We start from the raw sequence: 26,881 nt of genomic DNA on the forward strand, positions 1-26,881 counted from the left end.
ACCTCAGGGACTCTTAGAACAGCAGAGCTGAGGGGTGAAGGGGATCATCTCATCCAGTGAGGAGGGATGGCAAAGAGGACAGATCCCAGCTCTGCTTCTAACTTGCTCCGTGACCTTGGACAAGTTACTTAACCTCTCTGAGCCTTCATTTCCTCATCAGCAAAAATAAAGATAACCATAATACCCTGGAGGGTAATTCTGAAGATTAACTAAAATGTGAGTATTCCCAGCCCATGGTAGAGGTTTCCTTTTTTTTTTTCCCCCCCAGTTTACAAAGGTGAGCACCAAGGGGGTCAAAGAAATGAAGTGAGATCACACAGCGGGTCAATGGCTGGGCTTGTGCCCCAGGTCCTGCACACGGTATACATGCCGGGAAGCAGGACACAGGTTCACATAACCTGTGTAAGCCTAAGAAAAGCAGCTCTGCATCAATCCCTTTTCTTCTTAAAAATAGGTGTACATAAACTTCCATTTTTTTAAGTTATATGTGCTCTTATAAACAGTTTTAGATAATTAGAGGAGAGCTAATTATACATGATCTCATTATCCACTTAACTGCTATTAAAGTTTAGTGTAATTCTTGCCAGTTAGATACACGAGAATTTATTTTTAAAAATTGGGACCATGCCGCACCCACCGTTTTGATTTCCAGTGTTTTCTCTAAACGTTATACCATGATCATTCTTCCAATTACTAATCATCTTTGAAAATGATTAATTATTAAAAAATAAATAAGCCTGCTTAAGTGACAGTCCCTTTTATGGAAGAGCTCCACTAACCAGACCCATGTAGCACTGGCTTCCCAGCCAGGCACTCTGCCCAGGACACCTTTAGGGGCCCACGAAAACACCTTAACGTAATTTCTTTCGAAGTCTGATGAACAAAAATGAACTTTTCAAGTTGAAGAAAATGTTTTAATTTTTAATTCAACTTGGATTATGTTCACCTTTATACCATTGCAGTCGTAAAATATAATTTTAAGTAAGATTTTTAAATGAAAGAAAGGGCCTAGAAAGGCAAAAATGCTTAAGATTCACAGAAGTCACTGTGACCCTGGACCCAAATCATTAAAAATTCAGGATAACTCCGATATATTTTGTGTTGAAAAAAGGTTGAAGGGGAGGCGTTTTGACTACTGCAACCAAGATATTTTGGGAGGAGGAAGATGCCAATTATCAGCTCTCATTTAAATACAAATAATGGAAAAGCTCATTAAAAACTAGAGTGCACCCTCTCCCCGCCCCTGATTTACTGAAGGCCAGCACTGAGAGTCTTAGAAGCTCAGAGTAATTCGATGGGCCTCGTTTCTCCCCTTTACCCTGACCCCTAACCCCCAAACTGTTCTGGAGGAATAAACACGTTGCATTTCTGAGAGAGGCTCACAGCTGGGGGCTACTGCTTGGGGGCAGAGGATTCACCTTTGAATCAGATGAGGCTGGCGGGTCGGTGTTTACGGAAGGAGAGGCATCTTCAGCAGGGCCCCGGAGGCTGGCTCTGGCTGGAGCAGGCCCTGGAAAGGAGGGATGGTGGGTCAGGCCACAGCCACTGGAGGAAGGAGAGACGGGTCCCTGCCTGGTCCCCAGACCCAGTCTGTCTCTCATTCACTCCACATTTTACTGTCAGTGATGACAGCTGCCATTTCCTGGCACCACAGGAGCCAGCCTACCCGCTGCTCGAGCGTTACCCCGTGGAAGCCGTATGACAGCCCTGTGGGTTGGTCCTACACAAAGTCCCCGTGTGACAGGTGGAGAAAGGGAAGCACTGCAGGTGGCCATTTGCCCAGGGCCATGCTGACAGTAAGTGGCAGAGTCAGCCTTTAAATGGAGATCCTTGGGCCTTCCAACCCCTACACTGTCCCACCTCCCACAAAAGCAGCAGAGAAGGACACAGGTGCATTAGCTACAGAGCCTGCCTTCCAGAAACCTCCATGGCAGCAGGAATGGCAATAACCAGCCTCCCAGGGCAGAGGCAGGAGAAGCCTGCCTTAGTGGGTTGGGAGATCAAGGAGGGCTTCACAGAGGAAGGAACACTTGACCTGAGCTTCAAAAAGGGGAAAACATTTGCAACAAGTAGCTATGACGTAGGGAGGGCACCGAGGCCGTGGAACCGGCCCACGAGGAGGTGTGGCAGCAGGAAAGCCCAGGCGTGCAGTAAACATTCCGGGCACGCTTAGTTAGCAAACACTGACGGCATTCTCAATGCTTCCCTGAGCTAACTCATTTCACGCTCATAATAGCCCCAGGAGAAAGATGCCAGTATGATCTACTCCTTACAGGTGGTGAAACTAAGGCACGGAGGGGTGACCCAACCTTTCTAAGGGCACCCAGTCAGTGGCTCCAGAGTCTGTGCTCTTAATCCCTTAGTGAATGTAGAAGATTCACAAGAGAGGTGTGGCTTGAAGAGTAGTTCAGGGTCAGGGAAAAGTCAGGTTAAAGAGGGTGACATGTCTTCACCAGGCACCACGTGAAGATTAATCTGAAGACTAATGGGGCAGTCTGGGGTCTGCAGGTCAGAGCAGGTGCAGGCTGGGAACAAGACAGGCCACGTAGCTGACCCACATGAAAGTGCACCTTGACCAGAAGCCTGAAGCTTCAGATGTCACCGTTGGAAATACCCAAGTGGCCCTACTGCAGGGCTGGCCTCTGAGTAACAGGGGGCCGGCCCTTCCAAGGGAAACTAACTTTGACCCAAGGGTTGCTGGCCAAATCCACCTATTTCAAGTATTTCTGGCTTACCTCATCAAGGAAGGAGTGATTAAAGTGGACCTTTGACCATAAAAAAAATTAACTCAGAATACTGAAAACAGCACCATGGTGAAACTAGAATCAGCCTTCCAAAACTATTAACCAAGGCAGCTGATAAAACAAAACTCACCTGATAGAAAGCCTGAGGCTCTTTCATCCTCTCAGAGGAGGGGCCACCCTAAGCCTCTCTCCCTGCATTGTCTGCTGCTTCTAGAGTCTTTTGTTTGTTTGCTTTCTTTTTTTCACATTTTCCAGCATTGGCGATATTTGAAAGGACTAAACTTGAGAAGGTACCGTGCTGGTACACCCACACTGCACCAGCAACCCCCAGAATGGGGTACTAACAATAAACACCCCTCCCCAAAATACACAGGTGCGCACACACATTCACACACACCCTCTTTGTCTCTCAGTGCACTACAACTTAAACTGACCTTTGGACTTCCCTGGTGGCACAGTGGTTAAGAATCCGCCTGTCAATGCAGGGGGACACGAGTTCGATCCCTGATGGGTTCGATCCCTGATCAGGGAAGATCCCACATGCCACGTAGCAACTAAACCCGTGCATCACAACTACTGAGCCCACATGCCGCAACTACTGAAGCCCGCGTGCCTAGAGCCCAGAGCTCCGCAACAAGAGAAGCCACCACAATGAGAAGCCCGTGCACCGCAACGAAGAGTAGCCCCCGCTGGTGCAATTAGAGAAAGCCCTTGCACAGCAACAAAGACCCAATGCAGCCAAAAAAAATTTTTTTAATATATAAACTGAGCTTCAGGGTAAGAGCTATAGCTCAGACACGGGAATTAAACCTTTGGCAAAAAAAGGCAAAAATAAAACCAGAATAAATGGATAAAGAAGATGTGGCATATTTATACAACAGAATATTACTCAGCCATAAAAAAAAATGAAATAATGCCATTTGCAGCAACATGAATGGACCTAGAGATTATCATACTAAGTGAAGTAAGCCAGGCAGACAAATAGCATATATCACTTACATGTAGAATCTAAAAAAAAATGATACAAATGAACTTACATACAAAACAGCAATAGATCCACAGACATAGAAAACAAACTTATGGTTTACCAAAGGGGAAAGGGTGAGGGAGAGATAAATTAGGAGTTTGGGATTAACAGATACACCCTACTATATATAAAATAGATAACCAACAAGGATCTACTGTATAGCCTAGGGAACTATACTCAGTATTTTGTAATAACCTGTAGGGAAAAGAATCTGAAAAAGAATAGATAGATATATATATAACTGAATCACTTTGCTGTATACCTGAAACCAACACAACATTGTAAATCAACTATACTTCAATTAAAAAAATAAAAAGGTAAAATAAAAAACAAAATAACTAAAACCAGCAACGTGCTACAGACCAGCTGGCAGCCCTGTAACCGACCAGAGCCCAGCTGTTCACTTAAATCCATCCGCGTATCCACATGCACCCAGGCCGCGCTTCCCGAGGCTGCTCCCACCCCGACCCCCCAGCCCTGGTGACTGGGTGCGGAGGGGAGACTGCCTTGCAGTAAGGCTCCTGGCCACTGCTGCTCCTGTGGTGGAGGCCTCCGCCCTTGCCCTGCCTTCTCTTGGGCTCAGCTCAATACCCTTGGCCTGAGTCACCCAAACTGTGGTCACAGTCATCCATCTCCTAGGTGTGGGCCGTGTGTCTGTGCTGCTCTACAATGAGTTACTTGATGTTTTCTTTCAATCCACTCCAGTTCACGTATTACATATTCAGCCTTGAAATCCCTAGTTTTTGTGCATGTGATATATTCTCTGCCTAACACCCGTGTTCCACGTACCACTGGGGACAGAGACTCTACACTCTGGGAACTGCTGTTCCAGGCCAACTTGACTTCGCTCCTGCCTCTTTCCTGGAGTTCTGCTCTATCTGCTCTCCCCGCCCCGGGGCTGACCTCAGAGCAGGCTGCACACACGGTCCCTTATCCTCTCCCACTGCCCAGCGAGGCCAAGGTCAGTGCTGGCCTCACACAGCCATGATTCTCTGGTCTGACTGATGCCTGGGGTTTGCTCTGTGGGCTGCACCAGGCCTCTCAGTGTGGGGGGATCACTGAGGTCTGCTCTTGTGACACAGGAGGGCTACTAGGGGTGGTTGAGTCTATTTATCCCTGTGGTTTGCGGAGGGGGAGCGGGGGGAGGGAGTGGAATTTGAACCAATACCTCAAGGCTGAGAAATCAGATAAGAACTAGCCCTTGCGTCCACTCATGGAAGGCCTGGGCCAGGGAAGACAGTGGTCTACACAAATGACATTTCTAAAACACTAAGAGTTAACCCTTCACGGTGCCATTTCCCACAGAAATCTTTCTAGAACGTTTGCTTTCTCAAGCAGAATGCACCAAATCTTGTCCTGCTGAGTTGCGTCACTGCAGGCAGGAACAAAGAACACGCAATGCTGCTGCATCTCATTTGGGGTTTTCTGGATCCTGCCCTGTGGCTGGCAGTGGGTCGGCCTCTACAGCTTCCCCATCTCTTTCTTGGTAGCAGACAGAACTGAGCTCAAGTCCTGGCTCTGTCATTACTAAAGATTTGACCTTGGGTGGGTTGTGCTTCCTTTCTTTAGCTTTCTTAGATGTAGAAAACAAAACAAAAAACAAAAACACAGAAATAGTCCATTCTTTGTAGAGTTCTTGTCCAGATTAAAAGACATGATATAAAGCACAAAGATCAGTCTCTGGTATATGTGGGGTACCAAGGCTGGTAAAACTATGTGTGGATTAAATCAATTCTGATGGACAGACGATGGCCTCTCCCATAGGTAAGGCTTTGCGACAGTTATTTCAGCCACTCAGAGCCCTTTTATCTGAAATCTAGCTTTGAGAATCTGTTGAAGGAGGTGCTTAGAACCTGTCCATAGCTCATCTGCTCGTGTATTTTCCTTCTCCATGTCTCTCCCCACTACAGAGGTTAGGATGTGGGCTCTGGAACAATCCACCTGAGCTGAATCCCAGTCCCACCGCTTGTTCAGCCATGGAATTCTGGCAGGCTATGTCTCCTTCCCCAGCTATCAAGAGCCCCCTTCCCGTGTGGTCAGGCTGATTCAGTGACAGCCGGCACCATTCCTCCCTGTGTGTGCCCTCCTCCCCAGCCACCTCTGCCTCCGCGTTCTCCACTCCTACGAGATAATCAGCTGGAACTCTGGGCCCGATGGAACCTTGGGTTTTCCCAAGAAAAGGCTGGCTTTGGGTTATCTGATGAAATTAATGATGATGCCTTTATTTTTAGTTTGGGCAAAGATAGACAATCAACTTCCTGTCTCTGTCTACAGATTCTATTTATCGTACTGACCTGTGTGGGCACATGTCCTCCCAAGCGCCATTCAAGAAAGCAGAGGGTGCAAAGTCTGGCAGAGACACATGATGCTTGTTTCCACGGCAGCCTAGATAAGGAAGCTCTGAAGAAGCTGCTACACCAGTAACCTCCTCCGGCTTCACTAGCACTCCCCTAGAATTTCCCTATTTTATTATTATCTTTCCCGTTGGCCATCGATCAGTACCATATTAGCTTTAGGACCATTTCCCCTTATCTTTAATTGCTGATCAAAGTTCTGCTTTTTTTTTTTTTTTTTTTTAAACTCTTTAGCTACAGGAAATAATTTAGACTCCTTGGTCTAGGATTAAGTTTCCAGACTCAACCTATCTGGGGTGCCTGGAATGTTCCTAATATCAGCTAACGTTTAATGAGCACCTACGTGGTGGCAACACCAAGGTGTATGATTCCTAACCACACACGATGATGTACGTGGTTACGAATTATTATTCTATTATTATGCGCATTTTATAGATGAAGAAAATGAGGTACAGAGAGGCTAAGTCATTCTCCTGCTGGAAAGGGCAGAGTTGGAATTCAAATATGGGTCTGCCTGATGCAAAAGCCCGTGCACGCGCCTCTCAGCCGACACTGACCCTGGCTTTGGGAGCCACGTCAATGGACTGGGGAGGTTTCATGGATTTGGGGTCTCCGGCTTTCCACTCATGAGGCTGCAGGAGAGCAGAAGGCGGGCGGGGCTCCGGGGGAGAGGTGGGGAGGACGGCATGAGGCGCGGGTACCCCTCGGGAAGTTACCCGCTGGCTGAGTCCTTCCGTCATTTGGCAAACTGTCCCCCAGCCCTTCCCTGGGCACAAGGGGATGGAGACAAAGCTGAAGTGGGCTGAGAGGCTTTGGGGTAGGGGTGTGTGCAGCGGTTGAGGATATAAGCGTTCAAATCATATGGCTCAGATGCCTGTGCTGGGGGCTTCGGAAACCACAGGTAAAATACCTGGGCTCCGTAGCATATGACCTTGGCAGGCTGTTTAACCTCTCTGTGCTTCATTTTCCTCATCTGTGAAATGGAGAGAAAAACAATACCAAACTCATACAGTTAGTTGAGGGTTAAACAGCTCAACTTCTTGAAGGGCTTAGAACAGTGTCTGACACATAGAAAGCCCCCAGTTACTGAGTTTCTTTTTTCTTTTTACAAAAATGGGCAACTTCCCTGGCGGTCCAGTGGTTAAGACTGCGCTTCCACTGCAGGGGGCATGGGTTCAATCCCTGGTTGGGGAACTAAGATTCCCACCAGCTGCGCAGCACAGCCAAATAAAAAAAAAATTAATAATAATAATTAAAATACACCTCGCTGGGAATTCCCTTGTGGTCCAGTGGTTAAGAATCCACGTTTCCACACCAGCGGGCATGGGTTTGATCCCTAGTCGGGTAACTAAGATCCCACATGCCGTGCAGAGCAACCAAAAAAAAAAAAAAGGTAATAGACGGTATATATCCTTTTGTCGTCTGACATTTTAACTTTTTTTTTTTTTTTTGCGGTACGCGGGCCTCTCACTGTTGTGGCCTCTCCCGTTGCGGAGCACAGGCTCCGGACGCGCAGGCTCAGTGGCCATGGCTCACGGGCCTAGCCACTCCGCGGCATGTGGGATCTTCCCAGACCGGGGCACGAACCCATGTCCCCTGCATCGGCAGGCGGATTCTCAACCACTGCGCCACCAGGGAAGCCCCGACATTTTAACTTTTTAAACTCAGTATATCGTGAGCATATTTCCATGTATGTATACAGACCTACATCATTGCCAGCAGGATTTTATTGTCACCACCATCTGTGGTTAATTTTGCCATCCACATTTGTTGTTTCCAATTTTTTGCTATTATATGCTGAACTAAATATCTTTATAGATAAAACATTTCCTTAAATAAATCTTCTTTAAATTAAAATATTAAGTTAAATTAAAATTACCCGGGCCTGGAAAGGTGGCTGGCCTCATGGGCTGCTCCTTTTCTTGTTCATCCTCAGCGTTTCTTACAGAAGCTGCCAAAGGCTTTCCTGGCTTCACCGTATCCAAGAAGTCTGGGATGGAAGACTTGATTTCAGGAACTGATTTCCCTGAAACGAGGTGGGAAGAAAGAAAGCTATTATCATTCAATGAAGGGGGCTAGCCATCGACAGGCTGGGTCCAGAAGTCAGAGACCTTGATCAGAGTCTTGGCTCGGCCTCAAGTTCACGATGTGCCCCCGAGAGTTGTTTTCCCCTCTGGGCCTCGGCCTCCCCAATGTGTAAGGTGTAGCTCTTGGACCCGACAATCGTCCAGCTGAGACACTCTGTCAGACACATCTGGCTTCCAATCCTACCCGCTGTGTGACCTTAGACAAGTCACTTTCCTTCTCTGAGCCTGTTTCCTCACCTATGAAACAGAGATGATCATCATGATAACATGATAACATCTGCTTGCCTCCCTCACAGGGCTGTTGGGAGGGGGGAATGAGAGTGCAGACATGAAAGGCCTCTGCAGACCACATGGTTCCCTGAGCACATGGGGAAGTCAAAGACCTCCATCCAGCTGAGTCCCTAAGTCGAGCCCCTAAATATAAAAGTACTGGCAGTCCTCCAGCTTCCCCTTCCAAGAGCAGTGGAGACATGTGCATCCTTCCCTGTTTTAGAGATGGGAAGCCTGAAAATAGCAGCCACATCAACTGCCAGCTGACAATGTACGATGCGCGGCCAGGTCTAGCTCTGCACGCATGCAGTCCTCACAAGGTCCTTCACTGCAGCCTGGTGGAGATGAGGACCCTGAGGCCTGAGCAGGTTAAGTGGCTTGTCTGAGATCACACAGCCTGGTCAGGCAGGAGCGGCTGAAAGAGCCTGGGTGGAGGTCACCTGTTTTTCGAGAGTAATCACTTCTTCTTTGCATTGAATTGGGAAACCCCAAAGGTGCCAGAGGGTGTGTCTCTACCGGCTTCCACAGAGCCCGCTCCGCTCCGAGTGGACCTGCTTCCTCTCCCTTCCCCCCACCACTGCCATCCTCTCTCCAGGATGGTCCCAGCCTCCAGCTCCAGTGGCCTCCAGAGCCCTCCCCAGGCTGCATCTTGCTAAAATACAGACCTGGCCTCACCACCTCCCTGCTTAAAGCCTTTACGATTCCCCACTGGCAGGATAAGGCTCACGCTCTTCACATGAATCCTCCTATCTCCCCACTGCCTCCCAGACCAAATCCAAATTCTACAGCCCTGCATTCAAAGCCCTTCATCCTCTGGTGGTCAGAGGTGGACCCATGTTTGAGAACCGAAAAAACAGAGGGCACTGACGTCCGGGGAAGGCCAGCCCACTTGCTCACTCTCACATGGGGCACCAGGTGGGGCTGAGACAAAACACCTCCAGCCTTTCAGTCTCCAGGAGCATTTATTCCAACAGGTAAACAGTGTCTCTCTCTCTCAACAAAACCGATCGTCAGCACGGGACCAAGCACGGGACCAAGCTTCTCAAATCCCAGCTTTGGGACTAGAACAATATTAGCAACGCCTCAGTGAATGGCACTACAGTGTGTATGGCACGACGCAGATTTATTTGATTTTCTTGACAACCTCTGATGGTTAACAGAATTCTCTGCATTTTATTTTATTTTATTTTATTTATTTATTTTCTTTTTTGCGGTACACGGGCCTCTCACTGCTGTGGCCTCTCCCGTTGCGGAGCACAGGCTCCGGACGCGCAGGCTCAGCAGCCATGGCTCACGGGCCCAGCTGCTCCGCGGCATGTGGGATCCTCCCGGACCAGGGCACGAACCCATGTCCCCTGCATTGGCACGTGGACTCTCAACCACTGCGCCACCAGGGAAGCCCCTCTGCATTTTATTTTTGAGCATATTGAGGCTCAGATGGGTAAAATGGTTTGTCCCAAGTCAAACAGCTGATGGGATTCAAACCTGGGGATGGTTTCGCTGTCATCTGGTCCGGCAGAACCACTCATGGCCACTGTCCTCAGCATCCCTACTCCCCTCTGCAGATGGGCCCCGACTGAGGAAAAGCAGGACAAAGGGTACGAGCAAGTGAGGAAAGGCCAGAGGGAATGCACAGAAGTAACCAGAAGGCCGAATGGGGGAGAGTGGGTGACATTTTCCTTGTTTCCTTTACTGACATACTGTTCTTTTTTTTTGTTTTTTTTGTTTTTTTATACGGTATGCGGGCCTCTCACTGTCGTGGCCTCTCCCGTTGCGGAGCACAGGCTCCGGACGCACAGGCTCAGCGGCCATGGCTCACAGGCTCAGCCGCTCCACGGCATGTGGGATCTTCCCAGACCGGGGCACGAAACCGTGTCCCCTGCATCGGCAGGCGGACTCCCAACCACTGCGCCACCAGGGAAGCCCAACATACTGTTCTTTTAAATGGAACTATCTTCTAAAAGAAGTAGCAGAGCTTAGCTGTTCAGAGTCCAGGCTCTGACCTGACACCAGGTCCCTTACCTCCCAGCTGTGTTTGCTTTGGATAACTTCCATGAGACTAAGGGAGAGAGCACATGTTAACCAATTAGCTCAAAACGTGGGAACTTCATTGGTGGTGTTGTTATCATGTTTTTAAAATACCGGGTCACCTCTTAAACAGCCCAGAGTGGGTGTAAGGAGCGTAGTTCGGGAGTCTTTCCGTTTTCATTTAACACAACTCCGCATCATTTACACTTTTTTGTTGTTTTACTGTATTTGTTTTTTTAAACTGCGGTAAAATACATTTAACGTGAAATTTATCATCTTAATCATTTTAAAGTCTACAGTTCAGTGGCATTGCATGCATTCACACGGCTGTCCGACCACCACCACCACCATCATCTCCAGAACTTTTTCATCTTCCCAAACTGAAACTCTGTCCTCATTAAACACCAACTCCCCCTCCCCGCTCCTCCAGCCCCTGACAACCACCATTCTACCTTCTGTCTCTGTGAATTTATTCATTTAAATATTTTGACTTGTGTGAGTTTTTTTTTTCACTTTAATAGTAACTAAAAAGATATATGTGGATATCCATGATATGGAGAGGTGTTAATATATTTTTTAATTGAGATATAATTGACATAGAACATTATACTAGTTTCAGGTATATATCATAATGATTTGATATTTGTATGTACTGTGAAATGATCACCACAATAAGTCTAGTTAACATCCATCACCACACAGAGTTACATTTTTTCTTGTGATGAGAACTTTTTTTTTTTTTTTTTTGTGGTACGCGGGCCTCTCACTGTTGTGGCCTCTCCCGTTGCTGAGCACAGGCTCCGGACGCGCAGGCTCGGCGGCCATGGCTCACGGGCCCAGCCGCTCCGTGGCATGTGGGATCTTCCCGGACCGGGGCACGAACCCGTGTCCCCTGCATCGGCAGGCAGACTCTCAAACACTGCGCCACCAGGGAAGCCCCTGTGATGAGAACTTTTAAGGTCTACCCTCTTAGCAACTTACAACTATGCGAAATACAGTATTGTTAACTACAGTCACCATGCCGCACATTACATCCCCTGTACTTATTTATCTTGTAACTGGAAGTTCTGCCCTTCGACCCTCTTCACTCATTTTGGGCCCCCGCTCCACCTCTGGCAACCACCAATATATTGTTGACTGACAACGAAAGAGGATATATAATGTGCTACCCAGGTTTTTTTTTTTGTAAAATATGTGTAGAAGTATAGAAGACATCTACATATGAAGAGAAAAAGAACCTGAAGAATATACAGGAAATGCTAACTGTGAACATTTCTGGATGGTGTGATTATCAAGGCCTGTATAATTGTGGGTTGGGGGGTTATTTGCATTTGGCAGAATCTTTCAACAATGATCATGTATGTATCAGTTGCACAGTAAATTGTTTCTTTTTTTTTTTTTTTTTTTTTTTTTTTGCGGTACGCGGGCCTCTCACTGTTGTGGCCTCTCCCGTTGCGGAGCACAGGCTGTGGACGTGCAGGCTCAGCGGCCATGGCTCACGGGCCCAGGCGCTCTGCGGCATGTGGGATCTTCCCAGACCGGGGCACGAACCCGTGTCCCCTGCATTGGCAGGCGGACTCTCAACCACTGCGCCACCAGGGAAGCCCCTAAATTGTTTCTTAAGAAAAAAGTCAGTAAGCAAGCTTGCTCAAACAGGGACTAGAACGGAGTCTTCCGATGAGGGTGAGTAGCCAGAAAGCAGGTGAGCAGCAGATGCAGGGCCCGCTCGCTCCTGGATTTTGCCACTGATTGACTAGGACGTGCCCTTGACACCTTCACTGTGTGTGTCCTCATCCCAACCCTAGGGGTAGCAAGGAGGGAAACGGAAGCTCAGGGAGGCGGGGTCCCCTGCCAGAACCAAGGGCGGTGAGCAGGATTTACGGCCCCTGTGGGGACCCCGGAGGACACACACTTCGTTTCTCCCCACCTGGGGTCCTCAGGCACCACGCGCCCCCAACCCAGTCGCCTCAGGGAGAGGCCCTTCTGGCCCAAACTGGGATCCCAGAAGTGAGGTTCCCACCCAAGGGCAGCCCTGCCGGCAGGACTCACAGACTCCCACGTCTCTGCTCATGTAACGCACTGCTCTCCACAGGCACAGGGTGACACCGCCCCTCGTGCAAAGTGACAACTTTGCCGGTGAGAGGCACTGGTGGCAAAGGCTGACTCGTGAGCAGATCCAGGGCAGAAGCAAAGACCCCAGGAGGAAGGGGTCCCAGTGCCACTCTGAGGGAGATGGCCCCTTGATGCACCCTCCCTCCACCAAGTGCCTCAGTTGGGGTCCCACCCGTGTACCTCAAAGGGCCACGTCCACGCCATCCTCATGATGACATCTGTGTATGAGACACAAGGGCAGATGTGACTCCTCTGCGGCCCCAGCTCCCCTCACGTCAGGCAGGCCGGGCCTGCTGGTGAAGGGGACCCCAGACAGCCCACCACAGTAGGAGGTGTTCCTGGCTGTATCAGCTTCTAAAGGTGCCACCTGCACCCCAACTGCCTGCGTCCCCAGAATAAGCAGCACTTTCCCCCATCCAAGGCCTGGCTGAGTCTGTTTCGTCATCAGACAAATGGAAGTGAAGGTGACGGTCCCGGCCTGACCTAACCTCAGTGTCCTGTTCCTTTTTTCTTTCCCTTTCTGCACAGATCTTTGCCTCTCCATCAAGACCTATGTGGCAGGAATACCAAAGCCACCCACCCATTTGTGGCTGACCTCCCTGGCCTCCACCAACAGGGGATAGAAAAGGCTTCATTATGTTCTCAACCTAAGGTGAGTCTGCAGTGACAGGCAGGGGCCTACAGCTGGCACCGTGGTCCATGCAAACGTGGGATTGGGGCACATGCCCGCCCGAGGAGGGAACAATCCTGAGGCATCGGCACCGGTGGGTGCCAGCCTGAGACGGAGCTTGTCGGTGCATTTCTGCTGCAGCGCCCCATCCCACCTAGTCACACACGAGGGCCCCACCCAGCCACAGAGGCCAACGTCAGGCCTGCAGTAACAATCAGATGACAGGCTTCAGTTTCCTGTGAAACCCCCGTTTCAGCCCTCTGTGGGTTTTCAGATGCAGACAATAAATAAGAGGCATAAACAGGACACGTCTTCATTTTGACTCTTAGGTTGCTGGTGCCCGATCTTAGTTGGAAGGTGCGGGGCAGGCCTTTGCTGGCCTCTTTTCCCACCAGCAAACCCAGAAGAGGGAGAAACTGGGGCTTTTCTGCCCTTAATGCCTGGAAGCTGACCCCTGATAGCTGAGCGGATACAACACCCACTCCTCTGGGCCGGTGCATAAACCAGAGTGCCGTTGAAATGAAAATAGAACATCGAGGGCAGGACGGAGCAAAGGAGGACAAAATGTTCATGAAAAAGGGTCGTGACGAGCTTGAAATCTCACGAGTTTCCTGTGAGTTTCCTGTCTGCCAAGGCCAAGACCAAAAAGCAAGCCGGTTACATCACTTATTCCTATGACTGGTGTACTGGAACAGCCTCATGCTTGTAGGATAGCACTCTTTCTTCCGCTAGAATTCTATTCTCACAGAGATTCCATGCATAAAGTTACTTCTGCAGGATCATGAGATCCAAAAATAGGAATTGTGATCACAGAGGAGAAGCGAGAGCAAGTGTGGGGAAGTTTCCAGAGGCAGCCTTTCTGATCCTAGCTGTGTGCACAGGGACAGACTTCTTAACCCTCTGAGCTTCATTTGCATTTTCTGTGGAGTCAGAATCATTATAACCCCTCTGTCCCAGAACAGTCCCAGGACTCAGTGGGACCAGATACAAAAAGCAGCTGGGCCAAGGCTAAGGCCAGGACACAACCTGTGACATAGTCATCCTCTGTCCTCTCTCCCTACCCAAAAGAACCTCTGATCCCAACTTAGGGTCCCTGAAGGAAGCAAATGGGGTGGATGGCTGCATCCAACAGTTTAAACCCTCTAATGGGGACTTTCCTGGTGGCGCAGTGGTTAAGAATCCACCTGCCAAGGCAGGGGACACGGGTTCGATCCCTGGTCCAGGAAGATCCCACATGCCACGGAGCAACAAAACCCGTGCGCCACAACTACTGAGCCTGTGCTCTAGAGCCCGCGAGCCACAACTACTGAGCCCACACGCCACAACTACTGAAGCCCGCGAGCCTAGAGCCCACGCTCCGCAACAAGAGAAGCCACTGCAACGAGAAGTGCGTGCACCACAACAAAGAGTAGCCCCCGCTGGCTGCAACTAGAGAAAGCCCGCGCGCGCGCAAAAATGAAGACCCAACGTAGCCAAAAAAAAAAAAAAGAAAAAAAACCCTCAAATGGACACATGACTCTCAGTGGGCAGTGGCGGGGCCTTAAAGGTGCAGTGGCCGTGGGGATGAGTAATACAGAAGCCCAGCTAGACCTGCTTCCACCCGCTGTGTCGTTGGCAGCCAGCCTGGTCACACACAGGAGGACAGGTGGCTTGGAGTTCTCCCTGCCAGTGCCCCTAGGGACGGGAGGGGATGCCAGTGCTCGAAATAACAGCTTCAGTGTCTGTGGGCACCAAGGGGTTTGATGTATTGGTTCTCAGATCAATTAAATCAGAGTCTGGATGCTTTCGAAAGTTCCCTAGGTGAGGCTGAGAAGGACTGGCTTAACCCGGAGTGATGAGGGTTGAGTTTCTGGCACCAGAGGGCAGAGAAAGGGGGCAAAAGCATTTCTCTGTGCTCTCTCCACGGTTCCCAGGGGACGACAGGCCTGATTCCTTTTTCTCTCTGCTTTGTATTTTCAGGATGTCCCACTCTCTCTAATGAGCACAAATCACATGTGTTGTGGAGCCCAAAGATGAACTCAGGGTTTCCAACCCGCCATGCACACCGCAGCCAGGCTCACGGGGAAGGGAAACGCTCCAAATCTCATCCAACAAGTGGAACAAGGAACTGTACCCTACACCCCCAGAGATGATGAAATAAGTAAGTGCTCAACAGTTATAAGCTACTATTGTAATTTACTATCATTAGGATCATGACCCCTAAGTCTAGGTCAGGCTTTTTTTTTGGTCCTAAGTGCTTTCCTGTAGGTGTGGCCTATTGAATTCAGAGGATACCTCTGGGGAGAAAGCCCAGTTGCTCTCTCTAGGTTATACTTCTGTAAAGTGAAACCTGAAATAGTTCTCTTATTTACATGTTGTTTATTGAGGCCCCGCTTCCTTTGGTCAAAAGGCTTATGTGTGCTGCGCCCTTGGCAGAGGGGCCTGGGTTCTCCTCGCCGGCTGGCAGCCTGGGGCAAATTTAACACAGTGGCAAATCCGGGAGCCACATGCTTGAGCAGAGGGGACTCCAGCTGCCGGCAAGGTCTTTCCCCAGTGAGCACAGTCTGGAATTGCCCCCACTCTTCTCAGCCCTCAAAGTAAACAGTGAGGTAATATTTATATATTTGTTTTTATTCTTTGTATTTATTCTGACTCATGTGGCTGAAACAGATCCCTTCCAGAGAAAATGAAAGTGATTCATCCCTAACTAAAGAACCTAGGTGCCAGCTGGCCGTATCAAGACAAAAAGAGCTTTCTGGACCCTCTCTTTTCCTTTTCCTTTCCCTCCCAATCCCTGGGCTCAACCTTCCTGGGCATCCAAAGTCCACGTACACAAACCACTCAAAACGCCCAACTCAAGCTAGACGGGAAGTTAGGCAAATAAGAGGGCATGACCTGTCTTAAGACCTAATCGCCGTATCACGGCTCCTCCACTGGACCTGCTCACCGGCTGCTAAAATGACTCATCCATCCCTATTCATTTATTCACTGTGTTAGGGACTGGGGACTGTGTTATCAAAACTCACATGACAGTTAAAAGATGCCTAATTTTAAACTGGGAGGAGTTCTATGTTGACAACAAACTGGAGGAAGGTTGGGGGGGTACCTGACACTTACATGGGGTGCCCAGGGCAGACTTCCGTGGGCAGGTGCCATTTAAGCAGAGACCCAAAAGATGAGAGGGATGAGCCATGGAAAGAATGCAAGGGAGTTGGGGAGGGACCAGCATTCTAAGGAGAAGGAATAGCATATGCAAAAATCCTGAGGAAGAAGACAGTTTGGTGCACCTCCTCAAATGAAGGATGACCCTAGTGGCTGAGCTGAATGAATGCGGGGGAAAGTAGCCAAGATGAGGTGAGAGAACTGGGCAAGGGTTAGTCCACGTGAGATCTCGTAGGCCATGGTTAGGCAGAACCTTAAAATAAACCCCCTTGAACTGAGGTACCCAGTAGCTGAGACAGGGCTTACCAAATAGTCACTGGCTCCCTCTCAGACCCCAGCCTCCCTTGCAGTTAGGCTGGGGCCACGTGACTGGTTCTGGCCAATGGATTTTAAGTGGAAATGCTACTGTCACTTCCTGGACAAAGCAGTGAAGAGCTGGTGAGCCTCGTCCATCCGTCTCTTCCCCTCCACAGTGACCCTGGAAGCTGTGCATTCCCAGCGGCCTGCCGAGTGCAAGAAGGCAGGAGCCAGCACTGGACTTGGAGAAACTGATTCTTTGCTGTGTTGAACAGCTGAGATTTCTGGGTTTATCTGTGACTGCAACATAACGTAGCCCATCCTGATTAATGGGTAACCTCGACATGTGTCCAAAGCTCGTGAGCTGCTTACGACCGCATTGCACAGAGCGGGAGCTCAGTAAACCACAGATCCTCTCCCTCCAGCTCCCACCCGTCCTCTCTGAAAAACTGGGGGCTGGTTTAGAGGCACCACACACAAGCCCCTCTGTCCATGCTCACATTTACTCCCAAGAAACCCGCAGTGATTAAAGCCTTGCTCTTTTCCAGTGGAATAACTAACACGCAGAAGGACAGTCAGAAGACCATCCTGAGCCACACAGCAAGGATGTTAGAAGAGCCTCACATCGCTTATGTTCTGAAGCGCCCCCATTTATGAGAAAAACAGACAGGGCAATGTCTACGCCTATTTTTCAGAGACTTGATGCCATCTAGTGACCTCCCCCAGCAGGGGTTAAGGTCTCGCAGACCTGCATCCCTTCCCAGCCCATTGCTTATTTGCTGTGTGGCTTTGGGCAAGTTACTTAATCCCTGCACCTCAGTTTCCTCATCTGTAAAATGGGAATAGCGAGATTTGTGAGATAAGATGCTTGCCTGGCACATATTAGGTGCTAAATACAAGTTATGACTAGTATTCAGATAACAGTGACTCCTGGCCAGTACTTTGGCGGGGGGGGGTCTTGGCCCTGTGCAGTGCCACACCCAGGGGCAAGTCTCCAGGGGCCCCAGGGTCTGAGTCCTTCCCACGCTTTTTTGTTCCCTAGTGGTAGGAAAGGGACAGATGTTGGGAAAACTTCCAGGAGAACACACATGAGCCCTGTCTGGCCCTTGCAACAGCTCAGCCTCTTTGGGAGAGAAAGGGTGTGTTCTCCTCCATTTCACTTTGGGCAGCAGATAGAAATTCCCCACGCAGTGAAAGCCCAGCTCCAGGAAGGAAATGACTTTGGCTGAGCTGCCAAACCAAAAGTTAGAAACTGTGAAAGCTGCACAACCAAGAAGAGACGGCGTGAAAATTGGGAAACTTGAAAGAAACTCCCAGGAAGATGGTAGTAGCAGATGGGAAGATGAAACCTTGGTCGCCTCTCTTGGAGTCCCTTCAGGTTCCAGAAGCTTCTTGCTTTCCTACTCAGTTGACACCTGGAACCTCACAGGCCCCTGTTCCCCACTGTGGCCAGAGCAATGGGGGTACTCCCAGGTAGAAGCTCTCGAAAACCTTCCCTACACGCCTGATCAAAGTAGACCTGACCACACCCAAGCACTGCTCCTTCCCACCACCGGGCCTTTGCACGTGCTATTCCCTCTGCCTGGATACGCCTGTGTGGCTGGCCCGCCAGTCCTCTGAATGGAGGCTCCAGTTTCAGCTCCTTGGGGAAGCTTCCCCAGATGAGACCAAACCTTCCCCACTCCCACCCTCCTACCTACCTACTCACCCGACCTACACTTCTCCCTTGAGCACTCCTGTTGTGGTTGGGTACATGTCTCTATGCCATCATCCTGTTCATACCCGTCTCCCACACTAAACTGTAAGCTCCTTGAGGTCGGAGACCTTGTCTGTAGTTCCACTGCTGTGTCCCCGGCACCTAGCACACAGCAGCACTTGATAATATGTCTCGGTTCACTACTGACTCTCTTGTCCAGATTTTGTGTATGTAACTGTCTATGGGGAGGAACGAGGGAGAGTGTCACCTCACAAATCAGGCACACCTGGTTTCGAGCCTCCATGCTCAGAGTTAGAGCCATCGGACCCCCGCCATCGGCAGGCTCAGGTCCCCTGCTTGCCTCAGTGGCCGTGATGACAGCCGACCTGCCTCTGGCTGGAAGCCACACCTCTGATACATCGGCCTCTGCCTTGATTCCGGCTCCTGAGACCCGAAGATGCCAGCAACTAGACCCTGGAGCCTGTCTCACAGTCTTCTCCCTAAATAAGCCTGGTGGTCGGGAAAAGTCCTCCTCAGGAGTAGGACTCTCACGTTTTAAGCCCCAGGGTGATGGTTGGCCCTAGGCCCCAGGGTCAGACTCTCCTGACGTTGAATGCTGACCTGGCCATGCAAATGCTGCCCCTGATCCCCCAGACTCTCTATAATGAGGCTCCCCTGGGATGCCCGGCAATTGCACCATGGCCACCATTTTACAAGAGCAGTGATTCCCACAGTGTATTGGTTCCATGGGAATATTAATAAGTGTCAAATGAAAAGGGGGCTCTGTGGTCAAATGTAAATGGAAAACACTGACCTAAATAGATTTCTTTGCTATAGAACTTATCAGAGCCTTAAAACATTGGGTGTGCATTGTGACTCTCCAAAGGTAGGGGGCACTGATACAGCATACAGATTTTCCAAGGTTAGTGATTCATGAAGCCTCCAGTTGCACCGCGTAACCTGCTGGAGCACACGTCTGGGGTATGTGACTGGGGGAATGCTACTCTGCACCATGACTCGCCCTGCGGACGTCCTATGTACACAGTGCTTTCCCCATCACAAAAAGACATTTTTCAATCAGGACACAAAGGCGCCATTCTTCTTCCTGTCCTGACCCAGAGACTGGGGCTTCATCCAAGACCCAGCTCTTCCCTGTGGGCTCAGAAGAGCCTGGAGATGTGAAGACATCCATGGAAGACCACTTTATGACGGGTCTTTGCCAGAAGTCGGGAGGTGAAAGTGGAAAGGGGAGGGTAAGAAAGGGCAAGTAAATGAAGCTCCACCTTACAAAGTGAAGCATCAAGAGGCACTGCCTAGGGCTAATGGAAAAATAATTATATATGTAATGATATTTGTTAAAAGTTAGAAAAACGACCTACAGACCCACAGAGGAGCTAAAGGGGGAGAGGAGGTATGTGGAGCCGAATCCTTGTCTAGGAAGTTAATGGATAATATATAAATCGATACATATGAAAAGAGCAGGAGAAGCACATTATTTAGAGATGGTAGAAATGTGGTAGAGAACAGCCGTTCCCCTTGTCTTCCTATATTCTAGAAGGTTTAGCTAGACATATGGCTGCTAAAAATCACATTTTTTAGCTACTGCCAGACTCCCTTTGCAGCTAATTGTGGTCATGTGACTAGGTTCTAGCTAATAGAACTTAGTGAAGTGATAAAGCGCATCTTCCAGATTGTACCCTTAGAAGGAAAGAAAATCCCCTCCCCTTCCTGCTGCCCGGAAAGTGGAAAAGAGAGGAACAGCCGGAGCGAGTATCTCAAACCACAAGATGGAAGCCACATGCGCAGGGCAGCAGAATAAGGTAGAAAAAAAGCTTGAATCCCTGACACTGTGGATCCACTCTATCAGCTTTGGGTTGCCGACACACACACTACTAGTGGAAAGAAACCCTCTTTTAGTTTAACCTATTGTTGTTTTGGCCTTTCTTACCGGAACCAAATCAACATAATAATGCTCCAGGTGGCAAGGACCCAGATATTGCAGACTGGAAAGCTGATTAACGGTTCTTATACCAAAGCAAAACTGTCACCCGTGACCCTCGGAAGGCAGGCCATGTGCTAAGAGTGCCCATGACTCTAAGGGGAGAAGCTGAAAATGCTCTGAATGATGGTGCATGTTGCTTCTCTTTTAGGGACCTCCAACAAAGGGAGAAGAACTCCACTGGAGCCAGACCATGTTCAAGCAGAGATGAAAAGGAAGGCTCCTGGCCTGTAGTGGACAATCCAAGTTGACCAAGAACCCCCCTGTCGGGGCCCTGCAGGGTCAGCCCCAGCAGGAGGTGATACCATGGCCCCAACCATTCTAATCCCCACTCCACCTTTCTCAGTCCACTGATGAACTGCAGGAGGGGCTCTCTGCCAGACACAGAGCCCAGAAACAAGAGTCAAAATAAGAGCGCTTCCGCCCCATCTAAGCTATTGTTTCAGGTGGCCTCGAGGGAGGCTGCAGGTCTGTACCTTCAATTAGGAGGAGAGGGAGGCAGGCCGAGCACACAGGCCACCAAGTGAAAGAACAAACCTTTCAGGGTTAAGAACTAAGCTCCCTAGGCTAGATCATCAGCTGTGGTTCTCACACAGAGAACTGATGAGAAGCCAAGAGACCAGAAGCTTCTAGCATTTTGAGGGACCTGTACGGCCGAAGAAGCCACAGTCCTGGTGTGACAAAAGCCGGCCATTATTTGACGCCACAGCTCCTCCCAGGTGCCCAAACCCCTCCCCCAGCAGGAAATGGGCTGTGAAAGCCGTGTAGCCCCCCCATAAGGGCAGCCTCTCCAGTTCCCACTTCCACTGAGGCCACAGGCATGCTCCCCCAGTGCCTACCCCACCCCCCAAGACAGAGCCAGAAGTCAGAGAACCAGGTACTGGATCAGCGGTTCTTAAACTTTTATCCACACCTGAATATCCTGGAGGGAGACTCAGGACCCCACCCCTGGAGTTTCTGAATCGGTAGCTGAGGTGAGGCCTGAGAACCTGCATTTCTAACAAGTTCCCAAGGGATGCTGATGCTTAGAAGTCTAGGGAACACACTTTGAGGATCACTGGTCAACTGAGAAGAACAAGGGGCTGCCAGACGGACCAAACAAAGGACTCACTCCCCTTGCTAGAAGACACTCCCCTGGGGAAAGGGTGAGCATGTTTTGCTTGTGGGAGGAAGGGTGCATATGGATATTTGGGTGGCCCAAAGCAGAGGCCTGTAGGAAGACAGCTGTCCCTCCAGTATGTATCCCCTCCTCTTCTAGAGTAACAGACGCTTTGGTTGTGCACACAGGCTCCCAGCTACAGATTACATTTCCCAGCCTCCCCTGCAACTAGGCGTGATCATGTGACCAGTCCTGGCCATCGGCCTGGGAAGGGAGGTTATGTTGCAGCTTCCAGGGGACCGTGCCCTTCTTGGAGGCTGGAAGGTACATGTGGAGGCACAGAGTAGCCATCTCAGGTATGAGCTGGCAGCCAGCTGTCCCAGACAGCAGAGCAATGAAAACGAAAGAAACTGGTCCTTGACACTGGGCAGCTGCCCTATGAGCCCTGGGCAGCTTGGACTGTCACAGGAGAGAGAAATAAACGTCTGTCTCATTTAAGTCACTATAGTCTACCCTTAGTAATAGCAATGAACCTGGGATGCTAATACAGAAAGCCACCAAGAAACAGCTAAAAGAGTAAAATGGTTGACACTGGCAAGCAGATTTGCCAGAAGAAGGAATGGTAAGCCTTCTGCACTAATTTATTCTAATTCTTATAACATTTAATGTTTGACAATTGAACAATAATGGTCTTGGCAATTAATGCTGAGAAGATACCAAGGAACAGAGACCCACACACCTAGCTCTCTCTACAATGGGACTAGCAGCCCCAGAGGACATGATTTCAAGAGACTGGACACACATGTGGCCCTCAGGGAACCCCACACTCCACCTTTCGGTTCACGTACACCCTCCGGAAGGCCTCTGCTAAATGCAAATATATTACCTGGAGTCATAAGTCTCTGAGGACAACACTTTGTCTCTGGGACTTTTGGTATCTGTTTTTCAAGCTCTGTTTTATTCAAACTTATTCTTAAAGCTCTCTAATAAGTGGTGGGCAGAAGTCAGGTTCTCAAACTGCGGGGGGCCACTGCACAAGTTCATAAACAATCTTCAGCAAGTAAATGCAAAAATAAGGTTTAACTAATGTTACAATTAGGGAAGGGAAAACTGACCGGTTGGAATAAGAGAAGCTTAATATGCTTCACACATGCCCTCTATATTCACTTCCAAAAAGTGACCAAGATTTATGGCACTTTTTCTCCCTAATGAAAACAAACAAACAAACAAACAAACAAAAAAACCCAAATACAGAAAGGGGAAGTGTCTTGCCTGAGGACTGAAGGCAACAGTGACAACACAACCGAACTCCCAGGACAAAAGTGGATGTGGAGACAGGCTTGAACCTCTCTTCCTCAGGCAATTTTAATCAGCAAGGCTAAGCAGCAGAGAAAAGAGGATTGGGGAACTGAGTAAAGTTCTAAGAAGAAAGGATGACAGACAAATATCACTGTTTCCTGGAAGCCCAACACCGAGTGCAGTGAAGTTCCCGTGAGAGAAGCTAAGAACGAGGGCTCTCTGATCCAAACGCGCCTGCGTGTGACCAGACCTGTGCCCTTGGGGAAGGCTCTGAGCCGTTCCTGACCTCCGTGTCCTCAGGGGGAGAAGGGGCTCCTTAGATCGCCCACCTCGAGGGGCTGCTGGGAGGAGCCACGCTCAGCGCCTGGTGCCTCAAAAGTGCCCAGTCAGTGTCAGCTTCAAACAGAGTGTCACAATGCAATGAGTGTGTTTCTTTGAATCTGGCACTATGTTGTGTGCTGACCTCAAATCGTTAAGAATATGTTCGAGATTAGTCAACAGCCAGGTTCTGACGTCAGTGGCAAGTTGGTGTGCCCAGTGAGAGGCCTGTGTCTCAATCCCCAGTACGTCTCTGCCCACAGGCCTCGGGACACCCCTGCAGCATCCCAGTGCCCTGCAGAGACAAAACCGGCGTCCCCCTCCTCAAAGTGGCTTGAGCAGGAGGCCTGGTCCCTCCATTCTAACTGTACATGACCCGGCGGCTTTCCCGCTCCCCCTCCGCAGCCCCCCCTCTCCACACCTACCTCTTTCCCTCTCTCCCTCTCTCTCTCTCTCTGGCATCCTTGGGTGGGCATGAATTTCCTCACCTCTTTTTGAACCCAGTAAGAGTTTATCACTGGACTTCCCTGGTGGCACAGTGGTTAAGAATCCACCAGCCAATGCAGGGGACACAGGTTCAAGCCCTGGTCCGGGAAGATCCCACATGTCATGGACCAACTAAGCCCGTGCGCCACAACTACTGAGCCTGCGCTCTAGAGCCCGCGCACCACAACTATTGAGCCCGTGTGCCACAACTACTGAAACCCACGCGCCTAGAACCCGTGCTCTGCAACAAGAGAAGCCACCGCAACGAGAAGCCCGCGCACCACAACGAAGAGTAGCCCCTGCTCACCACAACCAGAGAAAGCCTGCGCGCAGCAACGAAGACCCAACGCAGTCAAAAATAAAATAAATTTAAAAAATAAATTTAAAAAAAAAGAGTTTATCACTAATTCTCTTAGAACATGAAAAGTATGTGAAGGCACATCTACTCAATAATCAGTTCTACCACGTACCAGGTTCTGGGGATACAAACAAGCCAGAGAGGGGTCTGCAAGCAGCTACACAAGATAGGCATTGGTCTCACCAACCAACCAATGTGGCATGGGTCTGAGCAGGTCTCCACCTGTAAGGCCACCCAGGTGTCTCCTGATTTATCTCTGAGGGTGGAGGTCTCTAAGCCCCCACTCCTCCTCCTGGAAGCCCTCCCTCATTTAGTCAGGCAGGTGCTGAACTGAGGTCTGTTGGTTCAGCCAGGTTATTCCCAGCTCAGGAACCGCAGCCAGGACAGCTCCAGGGCCCACAGGGTCTTCCACAAGCCTCTGGGGCTCTGAATGCCCTGCTCTCTACCTCCCACACCAGCTCTATGCTAGTTCCTGCAACACCCCAGGCCTTTGCACAAGGGCCTTTGTCCCCTCTCCCCTGGGCTTTCTTACTCCAGCTCTTCATGTGGCTGTCTTCTTTCCATTCCTCCAACTTCACCTCCTCAGACTGGCCTTCCATGACAACCATGTTCTAGAAGGTTCCCCTACCTTGTCACTCCATCCCATTATTTTTACTTGTTTTCCTGTCTACTGACTGTCTCCTCGTGACTATGCTCTCCACGAGGGCAGAGGACCTATCGCTTTGCCCACCTGTATTCCAGGACCTCGGACAGCACCAGGCACCAGGCACTGGCCAGGGGCTCAGTGAGTACCTGTGAGAGGTCTGGCTCACTGTCCCACATTGAAGGGGTCTCTTTGGGGACATGGCGGGGGTGCCCAGGTGGAGATAATCAGACCCCTCATCCCCCTGCCTCTGCTGAGCACTGGCTGAACACCAGGCCCTTGACACGTTCTATTTCTTCAATTTCACAGACACCCTGCAAGGTAGGGAGGTATTATTTATTACCTGCTAAATACATTCCCACCATGGTTGTATTCTCCTGTAGGAGGACAATTTGGTAATACTGGTATTGATATCAATCAAAACTTAAAATACACAAACCTTCAACCCAGCCATTCCAATATTGGAAAGTCATCCCACGCGAGATTCACATGTGTGCAAACGGGGTGCACATCCCAACACTGTACACAAGAGGCAACTGCTAGAAGCAACCTGAACACCTATCAAATAAATCATGGTACATTTGTCAAAGGAATACAATGTGGCTGTTGAAAGAATGGCTCAATATGAAACAATCTGCAAGATCGACTGCTAGGTGAAAATAAAGGGGACAGCCGAGTGCATGGTGTTCTCTTACTATCTGTATTAAAGAGTGTTGTAGACACATATATACATTTGCCTAGAAAATCTCTAGGAAGGTAGATAAGAAATTGTGACTACTGGTTACTTCTTGGGATGCCAAATTGGGAAACAGGATGAGGACGTAAATAATTTTTACTGTAGACTTTCTTGAATTTTTATGTTATAGCCATTTTAAAATTTCTATTTATTTATTTTTGGAACAGAGAACAAAAATTTTTAAGGTGCAAAAAGACTGACAATAAAGTCTATCTCCAACACCTGGTTCCCTGGTCACCCGATTCCTCTCCCCAGGGGTGACCACCGTTACTCATTTCTTACTTGGATGGTAAACTCTTTCAAATTTTTTTAAGATTAAGAAAGGTTTTCTAATTTTATTTTTACATTTTGGCCATGCCGAGCAGCATGCGGGATCTTAGTTCCCCAACCAGGGATCAAGCCCATGCCCCCTGCAGTGGAAGTGCGGAGTCTTAACCACTGGACCGCCAGGGAAACACCAAGAAAGATTTTAAGGTGAGAGGGCACGGCTCACGCTGGCTGCGAGGGGGCCTTGGTAACTCACAGTTGAGGATGATCTGGGCGGCGCGGTAGAGCTCTAGATGGCACAGGAGGTCCAGCAGCTGCTGGACGGTGGCCTGCCGCATGCTCCACCACCACAGCAGCTCGCGTGTGATGCTCACGCCCTGCGCCCGCTCCATGGACTTGATCTTCCGCAGCTGGGTCAGGTCTGTGATCACATAGGAGGCTGGAAGGCGAGCAAGAAGGGATGCTTAGAGCCAGAAGGGCAGCCCCTCCACCAGAGGGTCACCATGCTGGCCCAGCTGTGTCCACCACAAAGCCGCCTGGCCCCATCCTACCTGAAACTCCACAGGAGCTGGGGTCCCCAGGCAGCCCAAGTCATTCAGTGCCCACGGGGACCAGCACACTCACGCTTGAATGTAAATGTCAACTGGGTTGCCACACAAGACTTAGGAGAAAGACCAGTGGACGAGAGGGCCAGGGGCCTTGAGGTTTAGCTGCTTATTTGCTATGGGCAAGTCACTTCCCCAGTGGGATGGGAGCCTCGGTTTCCTCAACTGTAAGAGAGAACTTCCCTTCCAAACAGAAGCCCCGCGTAGGCAGAGAGTTTTCTCTGTTGCGTTCACTGTTAGATCCTCAGAACAGAGAAGAGTGCCTGGCACAGAGTGGGGGCAGGGCCAGGACCAAAGTGAGGCAGGGGAGGCACCCAAGGTGCAAATTTGAAGGAGGTGCTCATTCTCAGGGCTGGTCCTGCACCTGCAGCAGCAGCCAGAGAGTAGGTGCCTCCTATAATTTTGCCTTGGGCATCTCATTCTCCTGATCTCTAAGTCCCAGCCCTGGCAGGGGGAACTGAATGAATGAATGAATGAGTGAATGAATGAATCCACAGCCCACCATCCTCACAGAACTGCTATTAGGAGCAAGAGAGCTATGGATCTAAAAGCACTTTGCCAACTCTGAAGCACAGTGCAATTTGCAGGGGGCTACTGTCTGCAATACTAAAACTAATGCATTCATTCTTTTCATTTTTTATTATA

The 26,881-nt window shown here is 49.7% G+C and overlaps 1 protein-coding gene across 1 annotated transcript in view; it reads right to left on the bottom strand.

Annotated features, from left to right (window-relative positions):
• IRAK2 (interleukin 1 receptor associated kinase 2) overlaps positions 1-26,881 on the bottom strand; it is a gene marked incomplete at both ends in the record, with an annotated part of 56,653 nt that overhangs the window by 21,638 nt on the left and 8,134 nt on the right. The window contains 3 exons of the mRNA XM_079713509.1: positions 1,419-1,510; positions 8,005-8,151; positions 25,888-26,070. Coding sequence (XP_079569635.1) covers positions 1,419-1,510; positions 8,005-8,151; positions 25,888-26,070 — 422 coding nt within the window. The remainder of the gene's footprint in view (positions 1-1,418; positions 1,511-8,004; positions 8,152-25,887; positions 26,071-26,881) is intronic.

Source organism: Hyperoodon ampullatus, assembly GCF_949752795.1.
Source record: "Hyperoodon ampullatus genome assembly, chromosome: 10".
NCBI lineage: Eukaryota > Metazoa > Chordata > Mammalia > Artiodactyla > Ziphiidae > Hyperoodon > Hyperoodon ampullatus.